Consider the following 25736-nt stretch of genomic DNA (forward strand, 5'->3'; position numbering starts at 1 on the left):
TACACTTGGCCTGTGAAATTGCCTAAGCAGCTGCCAAAGCAAGGTGGATCCTCCAAATATCTCTGGCAGCAAATCAGCAGCTGGAAGTCCTGCAACGCATGCCTTGGCTAAGACCATTCTGGGATGTTGCTTCACAGGGTCAGTTAAGAGCAGGGAGGAATGTCTTCCAATACAACACTTTTTAAATTCCAGAGAGGTAACATGCCATTTTAACAATGTCATTATCTCAGATACAGATGTGTCTATACACTCTTCAGCAATGCCCACATTCTTCCTCTCACTGCCTTGGAGCCTCATCTGTCTATGTTCAGTACCTCTCAATCATTTTCTTAACCTATTTGTAGATCAATTCTCCCAATTGATGTAGACTTACAGATGTCGAGAACAAACTTTCAAAATTTGCACCGAAGGACGAATTCAGGTTCATTGTTATAGATGCACATTGCCGGAAAGATCGTTAACAGAGACCACACCATGGCCGCTCTGGCAAACACAGTCAGTTACTCTCTCAGTTGTTCAAGGACCTGCTGAGAAAGACAATAATGACTCCCAACAACACAGCAGCAATTTGAACCAGCAAGCTACGGGTCCTACAGACATGGTGAATTTCTTTGCCTTACTTGCAAGAAGGGAAGAAAACCATCAAAATATAAAAAATTAGACACAAGTTCTATGGCCATTTTATAGCAAAAAAAATCTTGAAGAGTTTTTTACGGTGATTTCTAAACCATGAGTGGAAGGAGACAGACATCTCCCTGATGAAAGGGAAATTCTGGGATAAGGATCGCACGCAGTTTTTCTGCCAACTGTATCAGCAGAATTGTAACAGGTGTCTGAAGGCAAATAATCACTCTGAGGTTATAACAGACACTACGAACCTGTAAAAGCAATTTAATCAGGGCAGCAACAGTTTAAAATACATATGCATTTCTGAATCAAACGGCGAGTTTTCTGTCTAAATGAAGGTCAGTGGGACAGTAATCAACACATACTGTTAATGGTGACAAGCCTGGAGTCCTCTGAAAAACTAGTTCAAACTACTCCACTCTGATTGAAGACAACCGGACAGGAAAAGACAATCCAAACCACAAACAGAAAGAGGCCTGATGGACACATCCTCCCAGCCATGCAACAGAGAACACGTAAAAGACATACCTAGATCATGATCAGTAACCTCAAAAAGCATTTTAACTTCAATACTTTTATCACAAAAAAGAAAGTGTTTGTGTGCTTTATAGAAGAAGGATGATCTCTGGTTAATGCAATTACTGTCCCTGTGAAAGAACAGATTTACCTGAAGTACCGTAAACAAACTCATACCTACTGACAGCTATGCAAGCCACGGCAAGTACAGTACTAGAGCTTTGCTTAGAGTACAGATAAAGGAAATCCTGTCAAAAAAGGGGAGAACTGGAGATCTTAGACCTAAGCAGCATTGTCTCAATAAATACACAAAACGCTATTTTGCCCTAATGTGTCACATATGTATATATGCCTTTGAGAATGTGCTCACGCATACACTTGCACACACTTCAGACTCCTGTCCCCTTAAATCTGTTTAATCTGTATGTTCTCACCACAGATATAAAGTAGCTTGCCAGAAGTGCTTGCAGGATCCTGGCCCAAGGTCTCTGCCCTGGCTCTGTCCTTCAAGGCCTGCTCAATGTTTGTTTCCATTCTCTGAACTCGTTCCAATTTACTCACTCACTATAATCTAACAGTGGGGAAAAAAAAGAGGACTTTGGCTCTGCTTCAGATGTAGTTCTCTCAGAGCAGGTACACTTAACACAATCAGTAGAAGAGGAAGGAGAACATAACACCACTATTGGCACTGGCCAGACTGTACAGAAAAATAACCGTAGCACTGATTTTGCAACCCTCCTTATACTTGATTCTGAAGCTCCCCAAATATGTTCCAAGATCAGACCTTGGCAATGAGCTCCACATAAAGCCCAGGAGGCAGCGAGTAACTTCATATTCTGCACAGGGGCTGAAAAGCGTAAGGTACGCGAGACCTGAACTCTCAGTATTAAAGAAGTGCTGAATTTTGTTCAGTGACACTGGCCTTGCAGTATGTCCACACCAGAGAGAAAAATGTGTGAGATCACTTAACAGACTACACAGGCAACCAACTGCAGCAGCTTCCTAATTCTGAGTGCTCTGCATTGCAGTCTTCAACAAAGAGGGGAGGAATTTACTGCGTTTAGTTTAACTGTTGTTTTCATAGGCTTTTCTCACTGTCAAGGAAATATATACACATATTTAAATCAAGGACTCCCTTCCCTCCACAAATGCATAGGTTCTTTCATCACTGGAGGGGCAATCTTAGATACTTACAGGTAAAATGAAACATCTAGGATCCATATTTAATGAGTTCAGGCTTTTGCCCGCTGATTAGACAAGGAGAGTATGTCTAACACAGCTGCAGAGCCTCACTGGCTACTCATAGTCATGTAAAGCTCTGACCTACAGAAGCTGTAAAAGGAAACAAGCTGCTTCACTGTGTAAATCTACACCATCAAAACAGAGCTCAAATTGACAGGTTCCAGTTGATTTCCCTCCCCAGCCTCCATTAACTACAAGGTCTTTAATTACTACATGCATAGGAGGGGTGGAAACAACTTAGCAGCTCCTCCAAGATTTAATTACCAAGCTCGTGACAGCAGTGACCCAGCTTGGCCCAGTGAAGCAGGAGCTGCTCGCTCTCACAAAATTCTGTTCGCTAACACAGATGGTCTCCACCACAGCGGCACCTTCCTGCTGCATTCAGCCCAGAAAAGCAATTACTGGTCAAAGAGGGGCAAAGATCTCCTATCTGCCTTTTCCTCCTGTCATTCAAGCAAGAGGTATGTACAACTAGCTGGTCACCCACACAACTAGAGCACTGTTAACAGCAAGGAGAATCCTTGCAGCCTTCTGGATGGGCAACGTGCGTATTGATTCTCTCTCCCCTCTTCTCAGATTATCTCCTTATAACTCCCCCAAAAGGTAGGGTACAATGTTCAAAAGTCTCAAATGACTCATGTATGAGCCTGACTTCCAAGAGCATGTTTTTTCCCTTCTGAAATACACCCATGGCTGCTGTCTAAAGTGCACTTGGGCAAGAAGACACTGATAGCAGCTCAGCACTCTGAAAATGGTTATACTTGGGAGGGTAGCACACAGGAACCCATGCCATCTCCAGGACAGCAGTCGTTTTGCTATAAGTGATCATGCCCAGAGCCCTGAGGTAGAATTAGTAGCCCTGGTGGGTCCAGCTGCCCTGACTCAACAACAATTTAGCCTATAAAACTCCTAAATAGTGGAGGAGGTGGACCAAGTCAGTCCAGCGTAGCAATGCATCTGGAAACCAGAAACAATGCAAGCAATTTCATTTTCATGTTTACAGCATGCTCTTGTGCATTCTGCAAAACCAGCCAGCAATAACAACCCCCAAACAAAAAGTAGGGAATAATACGGATTGAAAAAGCAGGCCAACACTGCTCATCCCCTCTGAACAGTGCATCCAGCCCAACTGCAGTTCTGTTGAGAAAATACTGTTCTGCAAACATTTGAAGTGAGATTCAGGTAGCAGCTTTATGGGTCTCAAATTGCAACACGATAAACAGCATGTAGAGAAGCCACTATAGCCTATCAGGAAGGATATTAAGACCTTCTGGTAGAGAAACTTCGGCAAATGCTTAGTCAGCCTGAATTTACAATCTGATCGTTCAGTTCTCTCCTCCAGAAGTGACTAGCCCTTGGCTGCTTCATACAAGCTGTGCTCATTCCCGAGTACAACTTTTGGAAAAGACAGAAGGGAACTCAGCTGAGCGCCAGCTCGAAACTCTCGGTTGCTGGTTTACATACTGTTTTCTATTAATTCTTTTTTAAAAAATATTGTTAGCCTCCTGCATAAGAGAGGAGAAGAACCAGTAATAAAGGCTTCTAAAAGAATCATTTGGAGCTGTAAACAGAGATCAATAAATAAACTTGAGATCTGTTCAGTCACTACCTCCCAGAGCTGAGGAGAATTAAAAAACAATTAAAAACCATGCATCTGTCTCCCAGTTATTCAAATGGGAGTTGAAGGACAATCATAGGGCAAAAATTGTGAAGAGAAAGTGGATCTTCCTGGACCACCTTTTATGGTTGATCATATAGCAATTAACTCACAAATAAAATAACCCAAAAGTCACTATATTATAAACCACTGGTTCTGGTTTTACAAAGCAACAGATTCCTCTCCTCATTGATCATCTCAGCACAGTTAGCACTTGACACATGAAGCAGCACCTCAGGTTGCCAAAAACAGAGCTGCTCCTTAATTAATAATAATGAGCACTAGCTCAGGAGCCTCACACTTAGCAGACCCCAAAGGAGCACCAGCTGAAGCAGGAATCTCAGCAGGCAACTTTTATTCAGCCAGAAGCAGAAGCACAAAGAAATTAGTAAGAAATAGTATTTATAAAAGATGCATTAACCATCTTTGATGTTCATCCATAATATCACCAGCACTGTCAAAAATAACACCTTTTGGGGCTTTAGCAAAGCATTTGGTACCACAGCTCAGGAAACTACCTGAAAATGATTGCATCCATCAGTTTAAGATCCACAAATTCGTAATAACCTATCAGAGAGTAGCGGGCAAGTTCATTGTAGCTGAGAAATAAAAGGCATTCATTTTTCTGTGGCAGAATCTTGTGGCAAGAAGGAAAAAATGAGGCCATTGCATGAGCATGTAACATGACGCAAAAACATTTACACACAATATGGAGTGAAAGTCCATTGAATGTTCACGTTAGGCAGGAATCATTCCACCTTCTGGTTTAGGACACCCAACACCAGCTGTATTACACACACCAGATCACTTGGTTACAGAATTAAATCCACTAAAGCACAGGCGGCTGATGCTGGGTCAGAATTTTGTCTCAAGCTCCATTCCCAGAGCAAAAACCAGCAAAAACTCCCAATTTTGCCACTGAGTCTGCCATTCAGCAGTCTGCTTGGCTCAAACAATGTGCTGGCACCCAAATAGGGGAAAGTAGCACCTTTGGACCAGGGCACTCATGTCAGTAAGGGATTCAAAGGTCCGTAAGGGCCTATTTAGCTGGTGGTGAAATAAATACAAAAGTCTTCTGAACAATCAGTGCTGTTAAAAATAAACAGAAATGGAACTGGCTTCCATGGAACATATGAAGCACCAGAAGAAGAAAAAAATGAAAACTGGTTTTCTGAGCAACCTTTTTTTTCCATTCTCATTATTCAGAGGAGGAAAATAACAGCCATTTAGAAGCACCCAGAAACCTTTTGTACCTTTCAAACCCCGCATGAATCACACCCACATACAGTAACCCACACTGCTAATCCCTTCCAGGAATCTGGCTGCCCTAGCATGCTGCAACACCAGGTTCTTCACCTGCACAGTTTAGCTTGAAAACCGCTGCACGAAGCGCCCCGCACCTCGAGACCACGGGCCCGCAGCAGCTCTTCCAGGAGCCCCAGCACCACCAGCAGCCGCTTAGCCACAGCCCTTTCCACGGCACGAGTGGGTTTCTCTCCCCCCCCTTCTCTTGAGACCCCACGACTTCTGATGCCAGCCCTCAGGAGCGCCGCGCCCCACTGCCCTGGGGCGCTTGCCAGACGCTTACCCAAAATGGCGACGGCGGCACCAGCCCCCGCCCGCCCGTCCGTTACGCCGCCGCGTGGTCAGGGCGCGCGAGGGGCCCGGCCGGCTGACCCGGTGCTGGCCCGGCCTGCGGCAGCGCCCGGCTCTTCCTGGCCCAGCCTGGCCCGGCGGGGGAAGCCCCAGTTCCGCTGACCCGCCATCCCCCCCCCGCAGGCAGCCCAGAAGGCGAAACCCCCAGCCGGAGGGCGGCTGGCTCCGCACCAAGCCGTAGGGAGGTGGTTGGGGACCATTGGCCACCAGCGTAATGCCTGCCAGTGGCTATTCCCCTTCCAGAAGTCTCCAGAAATCTCCAGAGGCGTGGAGATTTGCACAACCGTGGTGCTGCCTTAACCCCACTCTGATGCGCGGTTCCCTCCTGGGCTAACAAGGCCCGACAGGCTCCCAGGGATCACAGAAGTCTCAAGATCGCCTTAGGCAAAGCCACAGCCTCTGCAAAGTGTCAGCCCACAGAAAAATGTCATAGAAGCATAAACTTAAGGGAGAGTGCTGGGTTGTGGGAGTGGGTTTCCTGTCATCCCTGGCACTGGTACTGCTGGTCATGTTCAGCATTGTCAGGTCAATCGTGACCGGTGGTCACTAGAACCAACAGAAAGCCAGAGCACTAGCGTGCATCCAACCTGTCTAACAACTGCTGAACAGCAAAGAAGAAAGTCTGCAGGACATTCAACACCTGAGCAAACGGCCAGAGATTTCCATGTATATTCCATCATGGTAGGAATGGTGCAGAAACCCCACCCCAAAACAACAAAAGAACCCAAGGAACCAAACAAACCAATCAAACACCGGGTATCTGAATAAATGGTCCTTTCTGGGAAATGCTCTGTTTGACCCATGGCCACGACGTTCCAAAAAAAGAAAATTTAAAAAAAAAGGCACAGCACCACACATCACTATCAGCAGCTGGGCCAGCTGCTATTGGATTCAGGGCTGTGTGTTTCCAGCAGAGCTCACTCTGGTTCCCTGCCACGGCAGCAGCCTCAGCTGCACCTAGTCAGAACACAGGCAAGTGCCAAAGGTGCCATGAGATATCAGGCGTGTTTTACTGGAGCAAATTAAAGGCAGAAAACAGAGGTGGAATCTTTACCAAAGCTGCAGCTTTAAAGAGATGATTCCCACACCTCGACAGCACAGAGGCTGACAATGTGGCTTTAGACAGCAAAAAAACATCTCTGAGGAGCAGACTCAGGACTGAAAAGTTACTTCCTTGGTTCCACTAGTAAGAGTGGAATTCATTGTCAGCCTGCACTATGCTGTTGAAAGGCTTGCGTCCTCTGTAGTTACGTGATGAAAAGACAAACTTAGTAATGCCCATGGGTCACTGTGGAATAGAGGAACAAGGAAGTAGTTACCAATAATCAAATAAATAAGTGACAAGACCAAATGTAATTTAGGACTGATAGGAAAAGCAGGTAAAATGATGTGGAGATTGAAAGCTGAGCTAAGTAAATTGTCTGCAGATAGCTTTAAAAAAGAGGAAGGGAAAAGATTTAGTGTCCTAAGTTACTGGACTGGTACACTTACGTATAATTACAAGGCCATTTCACTCCTCTGTTCTCCCAAGTTGGACAGGGCAGATCAGGTCTGTAATGGAACTGGAGATGTCAAAGGAGAAGTAACAGCCTTCTGGAAATGGGGTCAAAATACTTTGGCTGATAGAACTGAGTCTTTTTTTCCAGACCCTGCACCAGTATCACTTTAAGGACGATACAGCTGGCAAGACAGAAAACATTAAAAAATATTAATAGAAGTTCAGAAAGAATTGCCTGTGCAAGCTCTGCCCTGCTGTCTGTGTCTCATTTTGCAGGGGCAGAAAAGGGAAACAAAATCATATATGCCAGAACATGATGTGATTAACAGGTGCCTAAACTAGCAGCAACCTGAGCTGATTTATTTTTTCAGCTACCATGCATTGTCATTTAGATAGGATAGGCATAGCCATTAATATAGTTGTTCTGCTTCTGGTCTTGAAGTAACTGGAGTCTCAGGCACATCTGCACTGAATTCTGCTGCACAGCAGACATACTGACTGCATGGTCAGTCCTTTCTCCAAGAGATTTTACAAGATTTGATGTTACAGCTTTCTCATACAGCTGCAGTAATGCAGCTTCTTTCCAGCCTGCAACAGCTATTGGCAAACATTTTATAATGGCATAAGTCAGCACTACCTTCCTGTTCTTCATGCCCAAGTGGTACATACCAGCGATAACTCATATTTATAGCATCTGTGGAACATAAGAGAAAAAGCCATCATTCCTTTAAAAAAAAAAAAAAAAAAAAAAAATCCCTCTGCTGGATTCAATCTAAAAAAATGAATTATTCTTCGGTAATGGTGCAAAGCACTAATATCCTGAGAAGATCACACAGATCTAGCAATAGAAACAGTCTTTATTGAGTACCATGTTGTAGTTCTACAGGGCTTACTCCAAAAGTGTAAAGCCCTGATTGCATACTGTTAAAATTAACACAAATTGTCATTTAAGAGTGATTTGTTTGCTATTGGTCAAAGTAAGAATACCAGTTTTTCAGAGAAGAGAGGCCAGGAAATAATTTCTGAATAAGCACTAAAAAGCAAAAGTGGTATGAGAATGTGGTGGCAGGTTAACATGGACTCAATTTGCTTGAAGGTTCAAAGGGAAATTTTCAAACAGTTCCATTTTAGGGGTCATTAAGAATCTTTCCTTTGTGTACTGGCACAGAACTGGAAAAAACAGTTGAGTCCAAGGTTTCCCTGAGCTACAAATCACACAAACAAGCAAGTCACAATGTAAAGCCCCAGGTCTAATACATCACTAATTTAATTCCCTGAAAAATTGCTTGTCTGTATCTATCCTAATTCAGGGCAGTTACACATAATTCATAAATTCTTCTAACCTTAATTCATACTCGCTCCACTTGTAGAAATGTTGTCTTTAAATTAATATGATCACAGCAGGCCTCACGTTTCATAAAAATGAAATCCAAATAATTAAGTTTTGTCCCCGAGTTTGTTCCACATTAAATGTTCTCACAGGATTTCAGTGCATTCTCAGTGGTAAGCAAATTAAACCAAGTTCTCAAAGTGCTTGTATGTAAAAGCCTCCTCGTCTGCAGAATGGAAGGCTTACTGCAGTGGGGCTGTTCATTCCTAAAACCTCTGCATCTGAAAGTGCAAATCCTAACAAATCAACAGGCCACCCAGACTGCTGGGAAATGAAATATGGTAGTATAAGCAGGCAACACAAGGGATAGCTTCCATTGCTGAAGGTTGGAGGAGGAAGAATTACCTACTGGGTACCAAATTTAAGGAGCTTCAGAAGTGAGTGATTTTTTTTTATTTTTTAAACATGGAACCAAATTATGGTCAAGAAATTAGGCTCATTTAAAGCACACTGAAAACTGAGGATCCAATAGCGATAGTGATTTCTGTTTATTTCACCTAGGCCATATACAGTGAAGCTTATTAGACAGGAAAGAAAACATACGTACGTTCTCCTTGAGTAATATTTTCCAGAAGTGACCACCAGCACAGCAAATTGTTGCAGTTTATGAAGAGAACATCCCTTCCCAAGCAGGAAGGACTTTCTCTGCAGGGTATGCTTGTGCACTGAAAGAGCAATTAAAGATTTCTACAAGGGCCTGCAGTTGAAAACACATTTCCCCGCCTGTGCCCAGGAAGGGGTTTCGGCAGGAGCAGCAGTCCCGCACACAGCCATGAGGCGGTTAGGAAGGTGCCGGCTGTCGGCTGCTTGCGTTGCACTGCCCTCTGCTGCTCGCAGAGGCGAAATTCCGGCTTCTGTCTGATAAAGTGGGGTGGAGGAAGGGCGAGAAGTTTCTGCAACCGAAACAGATGAAAACGCGAGTCCTCTTTTAAGCTGCTCTGAGAGGGAAAGGAAGTAGGTGGAAGTATTTTTCCATGAGATTTTTCCTGGACAAAGCATGTCATCTTTCTTGCTCTTACCCACGTGCTTTCTATGCGTTTACAATTAAAATAACACTTAATTCATGTCCTTTTCTGTCAGTAGAGCTCCAAGTGCTCTACCAAGAAAGTCCATACTGTTAGACCTTGTTACTTACTCTGCAGACACTGACCGAAACAGGCAACTGGTGCTCAGTTTAGAGCAGTTAGCACCACGTAGAGATCTATGCTCTTACAGTAACAGCTGAAAAGCCCTTCTATAACATTTATCCTGTGGCCATTTGTATATTTCTGACCCCCCTCTTCATAATTCTTGGTTTGTTTAGTTTGTACCTACACTAGTCACATTCCAGGATAAGACTCCGGAAAACATACAAAACACAGGTGATGCAGTGTTCCATGTGAGCAGTGCAAGAGATGTAACACTGCAGTGTGAAAATAACCTCCATGACTCTTTCTCCTTTAAAAGAAATAATTGTATGAAATCACACAATATTACATAACAGAGTAATAACTGTCAAAGATAATCCCTCGAGAAAATTAACACCCTCAAAGCAGCTCAGAAATAAGTGTCATTAGGAGCATGTTTTAAAGGAAATACTTATTTTGCACGTTGTCCTGGGTTACAGTGTAAAATGTGCCAAAAGGAAAAAAAAATATTCTATTACCATCTTCAGGAGCTGTTGAGACCAGGTGGGGCGGTGCTCCCTGCCTCCCCCCCTCTGGACTATCTCCTGTTACTGGGCACAACAATGCCTTATCGCCTGACCCATCGATAACTCGCTCCTGGGCTATCTCCTGTTAATGGCCCATCAAGGAACTGCCTCACGACTCCCCATCCCATTGTGAGATGCTCCGCCCGGGGAGGGGGGGGAAGGAGCCAAGCAGTCCATGCCAAATAAAAACGGAGATTTTGAACACCCTAGCAGCCTTTCTTCCACTGGATTCCCAGAGGAGCTTTTCCCCCCACTGGAGTTCCAGAGGACAAGAACTACCTACCGACCACTGGACCTTCGGAGGAAGACCAGACTCTTTTACAAGATCGCTGCTTCCACAGAACTACATCCATCGCTTCAGGAGGACTGCAGCCAGCATCTTATCGGACTGCTACTGCCACCCTAACAGGGTGTCAGGTTGTATTCCTGACTCTGTCAGTGTAAACCAGCGGGTTGTTTGTTTTTCCCTGCCTTGTGTTATATATATATATATGTTAGTAAAGAACTGTTATTCCTATTCCCCATATCTTTGCCTGAAGGCCCGTTAATTTCAAAATTATAATAATTTGGAGGGAAGAGGGTTGCACTTTCCATTTCAAGGGAGGCTCCTGCCTTCCTCCACAGACACCTGTCTTTTCAAACCAAGACACACGTATAAATATAACTACAGGTACATAGTCTTTTTTTCAGTACCCTGCATGTCCCAGAAATGCCACACACAGAGCTTTCAACAGCCGTTAATATAATGCACATACATAGACCTTAACTAACTCTTTTGAAGTAAGAAACTGAATGCCAGCATAAAATGCACAGGAGTATTATTAGCAGAGGGCTTATGTATCATCAAGCTTCCCTGCATGGTAATACCAAATCTGCAATTTTTTCTCATTTTAGTTATTTTCTTTTAAAATTGAGCTTTGTACATAGCTCAGGCTTTTAGACATTCCTAGCAGACAAATACAGACAGATTAATGTAATATTCAAGAAAACAGGGAGGAGTCATTTCCTCAGGGAATTTTTATCATGCTGTTAGCACAGAAGCTTGCAAGTCTTGACTTTCCTAACACTGGTAATATTCTCATTTTATGTATGTGGAAATAAGGCACAGAGATTAAAGATAGCATGGGATAATTGGTACAGTTTGTAACACAGAGTAGTAATTGAAATGGAGTGAAGAATTGTGGAAGGCACTGGACTTTCACATTAGTAAGCATTTAAATCTGTCAGACTAAGTGATCCAAGTCCTTAAGGCTCATAGGTTTTATACGCATACACTTCTGATACAGCTGAATTAGTGGTATTTACCATCCCTAGACTCACCACTATGAGCACACAAAAGCTGTTCTATACTGATGGGCATAAGGAAATTAGGGAGATCTACGCAGGATTATTTTCAAGGGTGCCTCTCTTTGTAACTGTAGCGCATCATTATCTTGGGTATCAGACCTCTTCAGAATAAAATCTAAATTGATTTGATTGGAGAAGTATTAAGACCTTAAAGATCATCCAGTTCCAACCCTCCTGCCATGGGCCAGGTTGCTCAAAGCCCCATCCAACCTGGCCTTGAACACTGCCAGGGAGGGGGCAGCCACAGCTGCTCTGGGCAACCTCTTCCAGTGCCTCACCACCCTCACAGTAAAGAATTTCTTCCCAATATCTAACCTAAGTCTCTCCTCTTTCAGTTTAAAGCCATTACCCTTCATCCTATCACCACCCTCCCTGATCAACAGTCCCTCCCCACCTTTCCCGCAGGCCCCCTTTAGGTACTGGAAGGCCACTAAAAGGTCTCCCTGGAGCCTTCTCTTCTCCAAGGCTGAACAACCCCAACTCTCTCAGCCTGTCCTCGTAAGGGAGGTGCTCCAGCCCCCTGATCACCTTTATGGCCCTCCTCTGGACCCGTTCAAGCATGTCCGTGTCTTTCTCATGCTGGGGGCCCCAGAGCTGGATGCAGCACCACAGGTGGGGTCCCACCAGAGCAGAGCAGAGGGGCAGAATCCCCTCCCTCGACCTGCTGGCCACGCTGCTCTTGATGCAGCCCAGGATGCAATTGGCTTTCCGGGCTATGAGTGCACTTTGCTGGCTCATACTCAGTCTTTCATCCACCAGCACCCCCAAGTCCTTCTCCCCAGGGCTGCTCTCGATCCACTCATGGCCCAGCCTGTGTCTGTGCTTGGGATTGCCCTGATCCAGGTGCAGGACCTTGCCCTTGGCCTTGTTGAACTTCCTGAGCTTTGCACAGGCCCACCTCTCCAGCCTGTCCAGGTCCCCCTGGATGGCCTCCCTTCCCTCCAGCGTGTTGACCGCACCACACAGCTTGGTGTCATCAGCAAACTTGCTGAGGGTGCACTTGATCCCACTGTCCATGTTGCCAATAAAGATGTTAAACAGCACTGGTCCCAATACTGACTTTTGAGCAATGCCACTTGTCACTGGGCTCTACTTGAACATAGAGCTGTTGACTGCGACTGTTTAAGTGCGACCATCCAGCCAATTCCTTATCTACTGAGTGGTCCCATCCTTCAAAGCCACATCTCTCCAATCTAGAAATGAGGATGTCATGCAGGACAGTGTTAAATGCTTTGCACAAATCCCATTAGATTACATCAGTTGCTCTTCCCTTATCCACCGATGCTGTGATCCCATCTTAGAAGGCCACCAAATTTGTCAGGCACAATTTGCCCTTAGTGAAGCCCTGTTGGCTGTCATAATTTCTCATCATCTGACACTTTCTCCTCACATATCATTTTGCCCAATGACAGTAAAGCAGATGTGCTGCAGTGTCAGGAGACCATTGCTTTCTGTCCAGCCAGCACGACATTGCTCATCACTGCCACAAGGCCTTTGTCTCTGGACGGGAGAGGGTAGGGAAGACAAGGGAAGCTGTGAATTACAGCTTTTAGGAACACTCTTTAGTCATTGCGTCAGCTGTTTAACATCTGATGATCACACTGATAGAATTAGACATCCCTGTAACACAATCTTGTCCACCAAGGAACAAAGAGCACAGTTACCCAGCAGAACTGTAAGGCCGGAGGATCCAAAATACTTAACTACCTTTTTGGGTCTCAGTTATGGAAGGTACCTAAAACGTGTCTGAACTTGGAAACCCTATGCAGGAGTTCCCACACACCCCACACACGCCCCCCCCACCCCCCCACCTCCCCCCCCGTCACCCCGCCCCAAGCCTGAGAAAGTCTTCAAAGATCATCTTGAAGCTCTTTAAGGATTACAAGTGTCTGTCTGCAGTACTTTTTAAAAAGTTCTTTCTTCAAACTACAGGATTCTCGCTTTACCAATCCCCAAATTTTGACTGAAATGTCAAACTTAAACTTCCACCTACTGAAAGAGGCCAGACAGAATTAGTGTAGGAGATTTCCTTTTCTCTCAAGAATTATAAACCATTCAAACCATAGGCAAAATACTGATATACAAGTAGGAGCTTTTAATGAATGCTTACATGTATGCATACATTGTATTTATTTGGACTCCTGTGGGGAAATAACTTTCTCAAAGAAATCTCTTATTAAAATAATTTTAACTAGGTAATCATAAAAGAAAACGAATAAATACTTTTAACTGTGCTCTATAGGTGAAATAACATACCTTTAAAACCTAGCCACATCAGTCCTCATTCATCTGGAAACAATACATTAAAATGTTTAGCTTTTCTGTGGTTTTTTTTTTTTTTCCCTCTCCTTTTTTCTTTAATAAAAGTCTCATGGTAAAGCCTGCAAGTCTGTTGGGGAAAGATAATTCCATGAGACAACACTGTTAGCATAAGCATAATCTTCCCCTCCCCCAAAATTTCCTGTCTACAGACCTGTAATTCTGCACAGCTAATGGCTTAAAAAAAAAACGATACAAGTGAACACTCAGCAGAAACAGATACTTATTAGAATTATGACTTTTATTCACTAGAGCAACATTGAGGAAAGAATTTTTACATACAGGTTTTTTAAAATCAACTTTACAAGCAAATTCCAATATACAATATTTACTCTGGCCTGGATTAAAAAACAAAAACAACAAAGCAGATAGTAAGGGTACCTCTTTGTTTTAGCTAGTATTGAATTTAAGATTTCACTGATACTGGAATTATATTGTTTTTATTGTGGTGCTTTTACAATTAAGTAGGCAGTGAGCAGCTTTACCACAACAGTGACCGAATTTCCTTGATAGCACAGTTGTAAGATGACTGAACAGAGAACTACCACCAGGATCACGTATGAAATCCACTCTGCTCACGAAAAGCCACTATAATGAGATAAGGAATAGCTATGGAAGCCAAATTTAAGAACGGATTTCCATTTGTATGGCAAGAAAATGTCCCTATTAAGAGGATTATGTGCTGTGCAAAACCAGAAATACTTCCCCTCAACATGCAACCTATCCAAATATGACTTTAGAACGTGCATATGGTTGTGACATGCAAGCAAAGTAAATCACGCAAATGGCATTTAGTTTTCTAGCATCGTTACAACAAATCAGCATTTAGATCAAGGATGAAATGAATTTTAGTGACCTATGATGCAGTCTAGTTGCTTTGTCTAGTCTCGCTGCCAAAAGATGTAAAGTTGAGGAACCCACTATTTTTTGAACTATATGAAAGATTCAGTGCCGTTTTGGATTTTTCAGGGCCTCTGTGATTATTTTGAGAAAGTCTAAAAGATAATATTGCACTTCTTTTCTCAAACAAAAACATATGCTGGGAACATTATTCTTCAGGGGCCATGCTAGTCCTAGGGAAGTTCTGCCATCGGCCTTGATTGACAGTAGAAAGTACTAGCTCTAGCTGAAGGGGAAGGTAATAATCTGGCTACATCATAACTGTTAAAATTCCATGGTTAAATTAAAAGTCATTGCACAAGAAAAACTCAGTACACTACATGAATATTTTTATACATGCTAGAGTGCATATCGATTCTGTGAAAGTGATGTGAAGATACCTTGGAAACAGCAACACTAGCAGGGAAATTAGTTTCAAACAAAAGCCACACACAGCAGGAGGCATCTAGATTATTTTAGGCACAAATCCAAGCAATAAAGCTCATTTAAAGTGCAATTCCGTTTTTTTCTTTTGTGTTTATTCACTTGTTAAAATGCGTAATTGCCTCTGTACACACATACTGAACAGTAGTTGAATACTTTTGTGAATATTGCACAAAAGAATGAGAAATCAAAACCAAAAAAAAAAAAATACGGCAATAAACCAGTTTTAGAAACCTAAAAAAAACCCTGAAGATATCAAATCCTTTAATTTACACATTTAGGATAATCTGCACCAGAACTGATGATATATCTGCACCTTCCATAAGGTAGATACGTTACCTGAAAATACATACTTAATCCCATTTGACAAGCTCTACACAACACCCTCTTACCTGTCTCTCCCCCAACCCCCGTCCTTCACTCAAGTGAAGCTTCAAACTTCACTACTTCTCTTCCAGTTGCCCATCTACTGACAGGCTTTGCTCGTACTCTGGACTTACTATACATGCAACAGAGCCTTCCCTGGTAAAGCCTGAATAGCCAAAATATGTAGTTGTCTTTAGAGGGACGCGAAGTTAGCAGCTGAATGCAAATACAATTCAGGCTAGCGTCTGTCTCATCCATGATCAAATCCTTCTGTCTCCAGCTCAATGTCTCACTAATCTGTCAGAGCAAAATGGGGAAATGCTATAACAACGAATATAATCTATTTATGTTCCTTTTACACAGAAAAAAAGAAACAAACCACAGAATAAATCTATTTTTTGTTCTTCTAGAAAAAAAAAAATTAAGAACTGTCTTTTTTCTGAAAACCCTGATCATCTTTTTGCTTTAATTCCTCAATTTTCAGTAAAGGTGCAGACAGACAGATAACTATACATTTAAATATAAACATAAAAATTTTAACATCACTAAGTCAGGCTGGTGATACCTCCAGAATAAGAAGCAAAAGAACTCATGGTGAAATCTCTCTGTCAATACCATTAAGTGAAAATCATCTTTTTACACAAAATCACATATAACTAAAAATAAAATCCGCTTCTCTTCAAGGAAACTAAACTTAAAAAACCACCTTCTATAGAAATCTACATGGACCAGAAAATGAACCAGGAATCTGATCATTCCCTCAGCAGTTTTTAAACTCCTGAGGAAACACAGTTAGCTGCCAGGAGCTAGTTTTGGGGAATATGAAAAGTCAATTTTATTTTTGTATTAAAAGTAAATGCTTGCACTGAAGGCCATCTCATTCAATGCTTTCAAGAAAAGAAAGACTTTTTTCCTGCAGAATAATTGTTACACCAATCTTGTAGTTATTTTGATCCTGTATCAACTGTAGCAATGTTACCCTTTTACATTGTCTCCATCCCAGATGACATAAGTCCTGCAGGTTTCCTTTCAGACTGATATAAGCAGAACCTCCTCCCTACCCATTTTCCCCCCAAGCTTTAGTTTTCCCACTTCATTGTCAGTTAAAAGAATTTGGTGTGACAAATCCAAAAAACTTCCTTGTATGTTAATTATGTACTGAGAAAATCAGGTGAGATGATCATGTTTTTTTCCTCCTCCCATCCAAGTAAGTTATCCATCAAGATACCCTAATTAAAGGGCTTATATTACAGCACCTGATTACTGAACTTATTTATGTAATGTCTATACCTATTCACTTTACTTCTCTCAAAGAAAATACTGTAATATGTCAATGTCCTATAGCCGAAGCTGAGAACAAACTATTACTATGTTTCATTTTACTGACATTATATGCTGTTCAGGAACAGATTTTGAGCAAAGACATTGTAACAGCCTTCTGCTGCTGACTTTAAAAACAATTCAAGAACAGACGCAGCCCACCGCCCCACCCTCAATTAGTGACATTCAAGAGACAGTGATGGGAAAGAAGGGGAGAATTGGAGATGGGACATAACATGAAGTTTCTGGAAAGCTTCACTGGATATGCATATATTTATCTCACAGCACATTATGTCATGGTCCCATAATTGCACCATGATGGGCATCTATTTCCAGACCACTTCAGAAAAAATACTTTTCCTAGAGAGCATAAAAAAAGGGTTGTTTTTTTTTTTTTGCTTTATTTCCCCAAAAAGCTCTTTCCCAGTTATCATGCACTTTAGAAATTACAAAAAAAAAAAATTTTACAAAAAAACCCAAAACCAAAATACACATCTCTGAAAAACTCTTAAGAGTACCAGCTCTGGATCAGGACATATTAGGATTGCTCAAAGCAAATAGGTGGGGTTAAATCTTTTTTTTTTTCTTTTTTTTTTTTTTTAAATAGTTGCTTTTTTAATACAAGTTTTATTCTGTAAAATAGTTTCGAATCCTTACACATATGGCAAAGTTTGTGCAAAATTTCAAGTCAGGTACTTCAGAGTCTTTCAATATTAAACAGAATATCAATAAATACAAGTAGTATAATAAAAGTTAAAAATATTAATTAAAATGCATGTTGTGCAACCTTGACATAGGTGTTACGGACCCTTATTCCCAGAGGCTCCCTACTTACCAATTTATAAGAGCCTGTATTGGAAGGTTTTGCACAAGCATCCTTAGCACTGCATTTTAAGAATCTACCTGGTAATGTGTCTATTCAACACAATAAAAACATACCACAATCTTTTAACAAATGATGACATTTAAGAGAAGATTTGTTTCACCCTGTGAAATCTGCTTATTGTCTGTGAACAGTGAAAATGGGATAAATAAAGAACAGAGTAATTTCAGATTACAGCAAAACAAAACAACACAACCCACCCAACCCATCAGATTAAATAACATTAAATATGTCAGTCTTGAGATAATGATAAATACAAGGATTTTTGCATAGGCCTCTGGAATACAGAGTCAGAACTATGGCCAATAAAACATCTGCTAGTAAGCCTAATTTTCCACCACTCAAACCTAACGAGTACTCAGAACCAAGAAGTTAAACTGAACAGTAATTTCATTGTCTAGTAACTCAAACAGAGGTAAGAAATTTCTGCCATCCTGAAATAATACACGGTGCAGCATTCTGGTATTCGTGGTCACCACAGACTTCAGTATTTGCTCGATTACTAAGATCATTGGGCAATACAAACTTTAATACAGACCTATGATATAATAAAACACTCTCAAGAGAAGCTGCATGGCTTGTAACATGAGCCTCAGAACATAACAGGATGGAGTATGGAAACACTAAGGAAAGATGCTTTTTTTAATATTCACTCAGGATTTGCAGGCTGTGGATAAAGCAGCCTCAAAGGCAGTTAAAACATAGGAAGTAGTTTAATGTATGGCATCACTCAATGAGATGTAGGTACGTTCTCAATGTGTCTTTGGTTTAGGGAGGCGGGACTGCCGATTAGAGGGCAAACTATCCCCACCATGCAAACTGGTGTTCTGTGTTTGCACGTTTTCCTTTCTTTGTACTGGTGGCTTTGGGATGTTAGTCTTCAAACAGGTGTTCTGAGGCTCTGGAGACACCGGTGTGGATTTCTGACTGCTCATTTGCTTAGATTTAACAAAGGACATAGTTGGTGGGCGAAGTTTAGACACTTTCTGACTCTGTTTACCCTTTAGGTTATCCTGACCAGATGTTGGCTGTAGCTGAGTCAAACTACTCAATGGCGGAAGCTCACGTTCCTTGGAAGCAGTGGAATGATTCGCAGATCGTGCGAGAACAGCCATCGTAGGAGGCACTAAAGCATTTGGGGGCTTCGCGATGCTTAAAGTCTTTGGCCGAGAACCCTGGTTTGTGAATGAGGATTGACCTTTCACAGCTAATTCAGTCCGCACCTCTCTAGAATCAGCTTGTGTAGAGGTCTGAAAACAGGAACGAGATGGTAATGTCCCTTCTTTATTACTAGCCACCTCTCCAGGGTCTTCAAGATTTTTATTTTTCACATTTTCCAAATATGATGTATTCTCATCTTTTATGTTTAACTGTATGCTCATTAAAGAGTTTACATCATTCAGGCTATTTGTGAGAGAGACAGTTGCAGCATTTTGATTCTGATGATTGCTATTTTCATGCAGACCATGTTTAGGATATTCACTGTGGGCCTCGATATGTGGTGTTTTTATTAGTTTTCCCTGGGCGAGGAGGTCTGTGGAACTGGGAAGGCTGCTGGAAGGCTGTAGTACTTGAGGCTGTTGAAGAGAAAAAAAAAAAATACAGTAATGTATTAGGCAAAGAAAACACCAGATAACATTCTGAATCCAACGTGCGCTGACTGGATGCTTGATAAAGGCCATATAGCTGTCTTTTCAAAATCAAAACTTTGACAAAACAGGATGGTTCATGGGACATGTAAAACATGACTTGAAACTTAAGGAGAAAAAACTATACCAGCACTGAAATACATAACAACATAAAGACAAAAAAATAAACCAATTTGCTTAAAAAAAAAAAAAAAGAAACATGAAAAAGGCATGGTTGATGGTTTCACCTAAATCTGCAGGACAGCATAAGAATTGCAGATGAGTACCGATCAGTTCTGACTGAAGTGCTTAATAAACAAATGCACCGCCTATCAGACTGTATCCATCTTTCACTGTCTACTCACTGCATACTCAAGTTAACTATCCCAAACCTTTTATCGATGTTCTATACTGCACAGGCAGGAAAGGAGTTAAATGGACCACCTGACTTTACAGTGCATTTTTTTTGCCTTACTGAGGTCAGAAAATTTGATACAGCTATGTTGTGATTAGGCTACTGACTAGACTTAGGTAACTGTTTTATCTTGAATGGATTTCAAATGGGCTGATAAAGAAATCATCTTCAACAATGCAGTACAACAGAGTACATGTGAAGCCAGAAATCATGTACTATTACACTGATGACCAAGGGATAAAGACAACTTAATAAAGATTTTATATTTTATCAAAAGATACAATCTAAGCAGACATGTATCAGACCAGAGAATTGCCAGTACCTCTTCTGTGTGATTTCTATTCTCTTTGCTCTTCCCTGTAAGAAGACTTTAAAGATTAATGTGTGTGCTAGCTTCACAAACACATCTTAGACCTGCAACTTGTATACAGATCTTGGAAGGACTATCAAAAATTCTGCAATTCATGGCAAAACCCAAAATCTATTAAAACTTAAACTATAGTTTTAGCAAGTTTCAGGTTCAGATGATTTTATCACATTCTTTATAAAGGAGAGAAACTGAACTACTACAAGCTAGTCTTATGCCTAAACTATTTGTATTCTTACCAACTGATAGATTGCATGAACATAGTAAACAGGCTTATAATATTTGTTTACTAGTGAAACCCAGTAAAAAAGAAGCAATGCTTCTCTTTAAACATTTTGACTAAAAATGTCACTTTAGTCATTCTCTTAAATTATTCACACCTTCTAAATGAGAAAGCCAATTATTTGTCTGATCTTTTTAGCTCTTAATATCAGCAGGAAGAATGTAATGATAGCTGTGCATGCCAAAGTCCTGTTACACTTCTAGGACGACAGCACATCTTGGAACTCTTTAAGCTTTTTATCTTTTCCCTGTCAGGATTACTACTGAAAACTGAATCCTCAAAATTCCTCATCAGGAAGAAAAAAAAATAATGGTAATGAGAGAAATATCAAGGTTCCTCAATCTAATTTTGATTTAGTAGCAGTTTTTCCCTTTAGAATATACTGATTCTACCTGTAAGCAAAGGCAACATCTAAGCTTGACCAGCGACATCAGCAAGTGATAGACAGGTAAGTGCAGGTGTGTTGAGCAGTCTGAACATGATTGTTTTGCAAAGAGGGAGGAATAGAAGGAAAAAAAAAAAAAGAAAAAAGCCTTCAAAATTATGTCAAATTAGTATCAAAACGTTACTCCTTACATGACCAAAACTAGCTTAACTTTGTTAATCTTTTTAACCAAGCAATCCCACAGGAAGGAAGTACTGAACACAGTTAATAATTAAATATATTAAGAGAACTGTAGCTTAAAAAAAAATGAATCCTCTAGATATTTTTGTCATTTTTCAGTTTTTATGTATGGGTTACAGAAGTCATTATCCTTCCAGCTTAGGAGCTAACAGACAGATGTTGGTCAAAATGATGTATTGATTTGAGACCTCACCTGCAAAAACAAAACTGCTGAAAATGAGTGCGGAAACCAAAGGAATATATACTTGATTCCCATACAAACACTTCAACAAATAATTCAAGTTTTCTAATCCTACTTGAAGTCAAAAACTAGTACATTTATAGCAAACAATATTGTGTCAAATTCTGATATGTAAAAGTGTCAGAAAACTTTTTCCCCTCCCCTACAAAGGATTTCTAAATGCCAGTATTCAAAAATGCAGATAAATATCTAATCTAAGCATTACAAATCCTAACTTTCTATCAAATAATCCTCGTTACGCTAAACAGCAAAATGAAAAAAATTTGTAAGTTACAGAAGAAACTAAATTTGTATGGGAAGTTGAGCTAAGTACAGCAAAGCAGCACGCTTTCAATAACGCTAGTTTGAGTTCTTTGGACAAAAGTGAGGTAATATTTGAGCTTTTTCATTTGGACAATTTTGCATTTTTACATACAAAAATAGACAAATACATATTTTCCTCATTATCCTTCATAACCTAAAAAGGTCTAAGCAGCTTAATATCCAGAAAGTTAGTAATTCAAAGATAGAAAACAGCTACATGCTCAGAATTATGAGGACACTAAAGCTATGGTATCATATTTGCTAAGTTGTTTTAAGTACTGTACTGTTTTCTAAGTCTATGTTTCTACTTAGTCAAAGTCTGTCCAATTATCACGATTACAGATTTTAATCTCTTCAAATTGCTACATGCATTAACATTCCAATGACATTGAAAGCAGAAAAACACCACTTCCACAATAAGCAAGTAACAGTTTGCAAGGTGTCTAACACTGAAAATTACATTATCTTCATCCATAGCTCACATCTTTGCCTTATACATAAGTTTTCCTCTTACTAGGGAAGTCTTAATAAAATACGACCATGTTATTAGTCAAAAAAACCCAAACTATCCAGCAGAAGGGCTAGTACTTGATGAATTCCATCACAAGGAGGAAGGGGAATAGGAAGATAAAGAAGCATTCCACGTCCTAGGCACAGTATTTTATTTCATGGAAGTCTTAAATAGTTTGTCATCTGCATTGCTTTGAGTGCACTTTTGATAATATTTCAGGGTGCAACAGACCATGTCTTGGTATAGGCTGTCGTGCTAACCAGACTTTTATTTTTGTCCCATAAAGAAAATATTCAGGTGGACAAACACACCTGCATTCTTTTGGGAACGTTACTGAATGAAATTAGTTCTCCCCAAATTGAAAGTACATTAGACAAAATGGTTTAGGCACATGCTTCTTTTTGACAACAAAGAAACAAACTTTTCTGTACCAGCAAGAGCTTCAAAGACTTGCATGTATTGATGCACCAATCAAAATTACTAGATTACGGTCCCTACCACATTAGCTTAAAAGATTTTTCTCTTACTTCTTTCAAGCAAAACTAGCTGTTTCATCATCCAGAGAAAAGTGACAACACATGCACGAAGAGGACTGCCATTACTACACAGTTATTGAACCACTAGGATTGCATGAGCTTTGTGTTGGAAAACTGAGACAAGTATGTTATACTGAAAGAAGTTAAATCAATGTGGTCATGACAGCAGTATTCATCGCAATATCACTGCTTCAAAATTCCCTTCAGTTTTGCTTTGGTTATTCTGTATCTCTTATCTCAGAACCCATCTTGATTCCCTATGTAATACCTCTGTAGCATGAAATAAAGGCATTTTCTCCCTGCAGTATTTTGAGGAACAAGGGCAGTGAAGTGATGAGAAATCTGAGAACAGCATGCACATCTCCAATAAACATGCATCATGCATAGGGCAAAAAAAAAAAAAAAAACCAACAGTGAAAATGCATGAGGAGGAGATGGGAAGAAATCTGAAGTTGTACTGTACCACGCTTTATCACAGAAGTAATGGACTAACTTCTCAACTCCTTGCCAATGGCATAATGGGAAAGCAGAGACAAGAAAAAGACAAGGACAATGATGTCAGAGGACCAAGACAAAACAATGAGCAATTGCCATGACAGAACCGCAATTTTTCACCATTTAAATTGCAATTACCATATCCCCCATCGGTTTTCAATCCACCTTCCAGAAACAAAGGTAGCAACAGTGTTTAAGTAATGCAGTACAAATAATATTTATACCAAGACCTGCAAGGAATACCTTTGCTTTCATAACTTGAAGTCTTTTAACATGGTTAATCTCTTACACTTCAAATACTGTTTAGAGCTGTAACTAGAAATTGTGTGTATGATTACAAATGTATACATCAAAAATATTTGCACCCATGCACATTCATGTTAGACACCTAACAGTGAATAACAATGCCATAAGATACAGTGCATTACATATTTTGATCATGTTTGCCATACTGTTTAATAACCCATTTTCCTAGCAACTTGCTCAGGAGCTTGAAGAGATTCCGAACTACTGTGGTTTCTTTCTGGAGGGGGGGGGCGAGGGGGAAGGGACATAAACCCTGCTACCTAGGTTTTTCATTTTCTGATCAGTTCTGACACCCCTTATCATCTCACTGCCTTGGCACAGGATAAGCTGTCCTTTCAGACGCCTTCATTTGAAGACAGCCTTGCTGAAAGGCTATGCTGGAAAGCTCTCATTTTCTACCTCTGGAAAACATCAACATTTCATACCTTAAATCTGTAGCATTTGCCAATACCTTCGTTTTGGACTTCCCCCCCCTCCCGCCTCCCTTTTAGCTAGCTATATTATACCCATATTTCAACATTGTACAATAGGATTCCATAGTATGGAGTATGACTTCGAATAATGATACAAAGCAACCCTGATTTTTTTTTTTTTTTTGAACTACAATTCACCACAGCATGAGGGTAGTAAAATAATTGGTAATATGGCTTAGTATGATTTTTCATCTGTATAGAAATCCCTAGCTTAAAGAAAAATACTGTCTGTCTTGAAGAAAAATTACTGAAAGTAATATATAATCACATCAAGGCAGGCATTTCATCCATAAATGCAGATATATGTGCAACAAACAGACAAATACGACCACATGCAACATTAAGTTTTGTTTGCAAATATATACTTAAGTTAGGTATAAGAGACATTTCTCTTGCGTTCAATCTGCAACTACCCAACTTGGGAGAAGGGAGTTTTTCTTAAAAGACGCTTCTTCATATAGCTGAACACTTATTTATCAGAGAAAAAATAATTACTTATGAAGGACAGTAATGTAATGACTCCAGGACATTATTAATAATTTGTCACCCTCTTAACATGAGTCACAGAACTTCCAAGAAAATATTCTGAAGCAACTTGTTCTGCTAACACCAACATTTTGTACATCCTACAAAGAATCTGAATCAGTCAATAAAGGTTTGAAAACTTTTCATAGTGTTAACCAACATACCTTTGTTTAAAAAAAAAAAAAAAAAAAAACACCAAACAAAAACCCACACATGAAAATGCAAAGCCTGGACCTGATTTATAGTCAATGTGCATACAGCAGCTTTCCTGCTGGTGATAAAAAGCTATGTGTCAGCTGCTAGAATTGCTTACGTTATCTTTATTTGTAATGGCTACATAATAAAAAGTCTAAATACTTTTTCCATGAAGTGCACAGTAAGCGGAGATGTGAACAACTACAATTCTTGAGTAACAAAACAGTTTTCACCAGTGTTTGTGTGTGGAGAACACTTGGGGCTAGGGGCCTGGAGAAAGCAGTATAATATTCTTTTATTACAACAAGACTTCATAATTGGTTCATTGACAATGTGTATTCTAAATGCTGTGTTTCTACAGCTGCATCATTAAAGCTTCATAATACAAATGTAAAAGATTTAAATTGTACTGAAGAAAGTTTGCTATGTCATCAAATTGCATCCTATAACCAACAGAAAAATAAAGGACCATTACGTAAGAGTGGAGTTCACATATGTGAGTTATAGGAATAAAAAAATCATTATTTTGTTCATAAAATGACAAAAATCAATGTAGTATTATGAAAGTCTTTATGAAATACAAAATGCTGGCTTATTTCTAACGCTGTTGAAACAACATGAAGTTAATAAATGTTAAAGTATTAAAACATAATTCTCATTAAAAGTGCAAAACACACATCCAATTCTAAAGTGTGTTAACAAAGTGCAGTGATCCAGTAAGTTCCCAGAGCAAGTTAAGCAGCAGGTATGCTAACACTGTAATTGGTGCTAACAGAGAAGAACTGTGAGAGTATGACAGTATTGTAATACTATGTAGCAGGGACATATTGCCTGTCCTGTACGGCAGCAGTAAAATTATATTACAGTATATAAACAACTAAATATAAACATTTACAGATTTATACCCTCATAATCTACAGTGCTTGTAAGTGATCTATGTATCCATCAGCTATCAACAACATAGTGAAGAAACCTGCAGTATTCACGAGCGTAGAT

The 25736-nt window shown here is 40.3% G+C and overlaps 1 protein-coding gene across 4 annotated transcripts in view; it reads right to left on the reverse strand.

Moving 5' to 3' along the window:
- Nucleotides 1–18548: 18548 nt before the first annotated feature.
- Nucleotides 18549–25736, reverse strand: part of CCSER2 (coiled-coil serine rich protein 2) — a 56114-nt gene continuing 48926 nt past the window's right edge. For 2 of the 4 annotated variants that reach the window (XM_086466838.1, XM_086466837.1), the window contains exon 10: nt 19302–19414. In XM_086466838.1, the coding sequence (XP_086322964.1) occupies nt 19317–19414 (98 nt within the window). In that variant the 3' untranslated portion in view covers nt 19302–19316. Of the gene's footprint in view, nt 19415–23209; nt 23250–25736 lie in introns of all 4 variants that reach the window. The other 2 variants (XM_086466839.1, XM_086466836.1) reach the window with 2 other exon arrangements.

This window comes from Leptosomus discolor, chromosome 6 (genome assembly GCF_034619465.1).
Source record: "Leptosomus discolor isolate bLepDis1 chromosome 6, bLepDis1.hap2, whole genome shotgun sequence".
In the NCBI taxonomy this organism is placed as follows: Eukaryota; Metazoa; Chordata; class Aves; order Leptosomiformes; family Leptosomidae; genus Leptosomus; species Leptosomus discolor.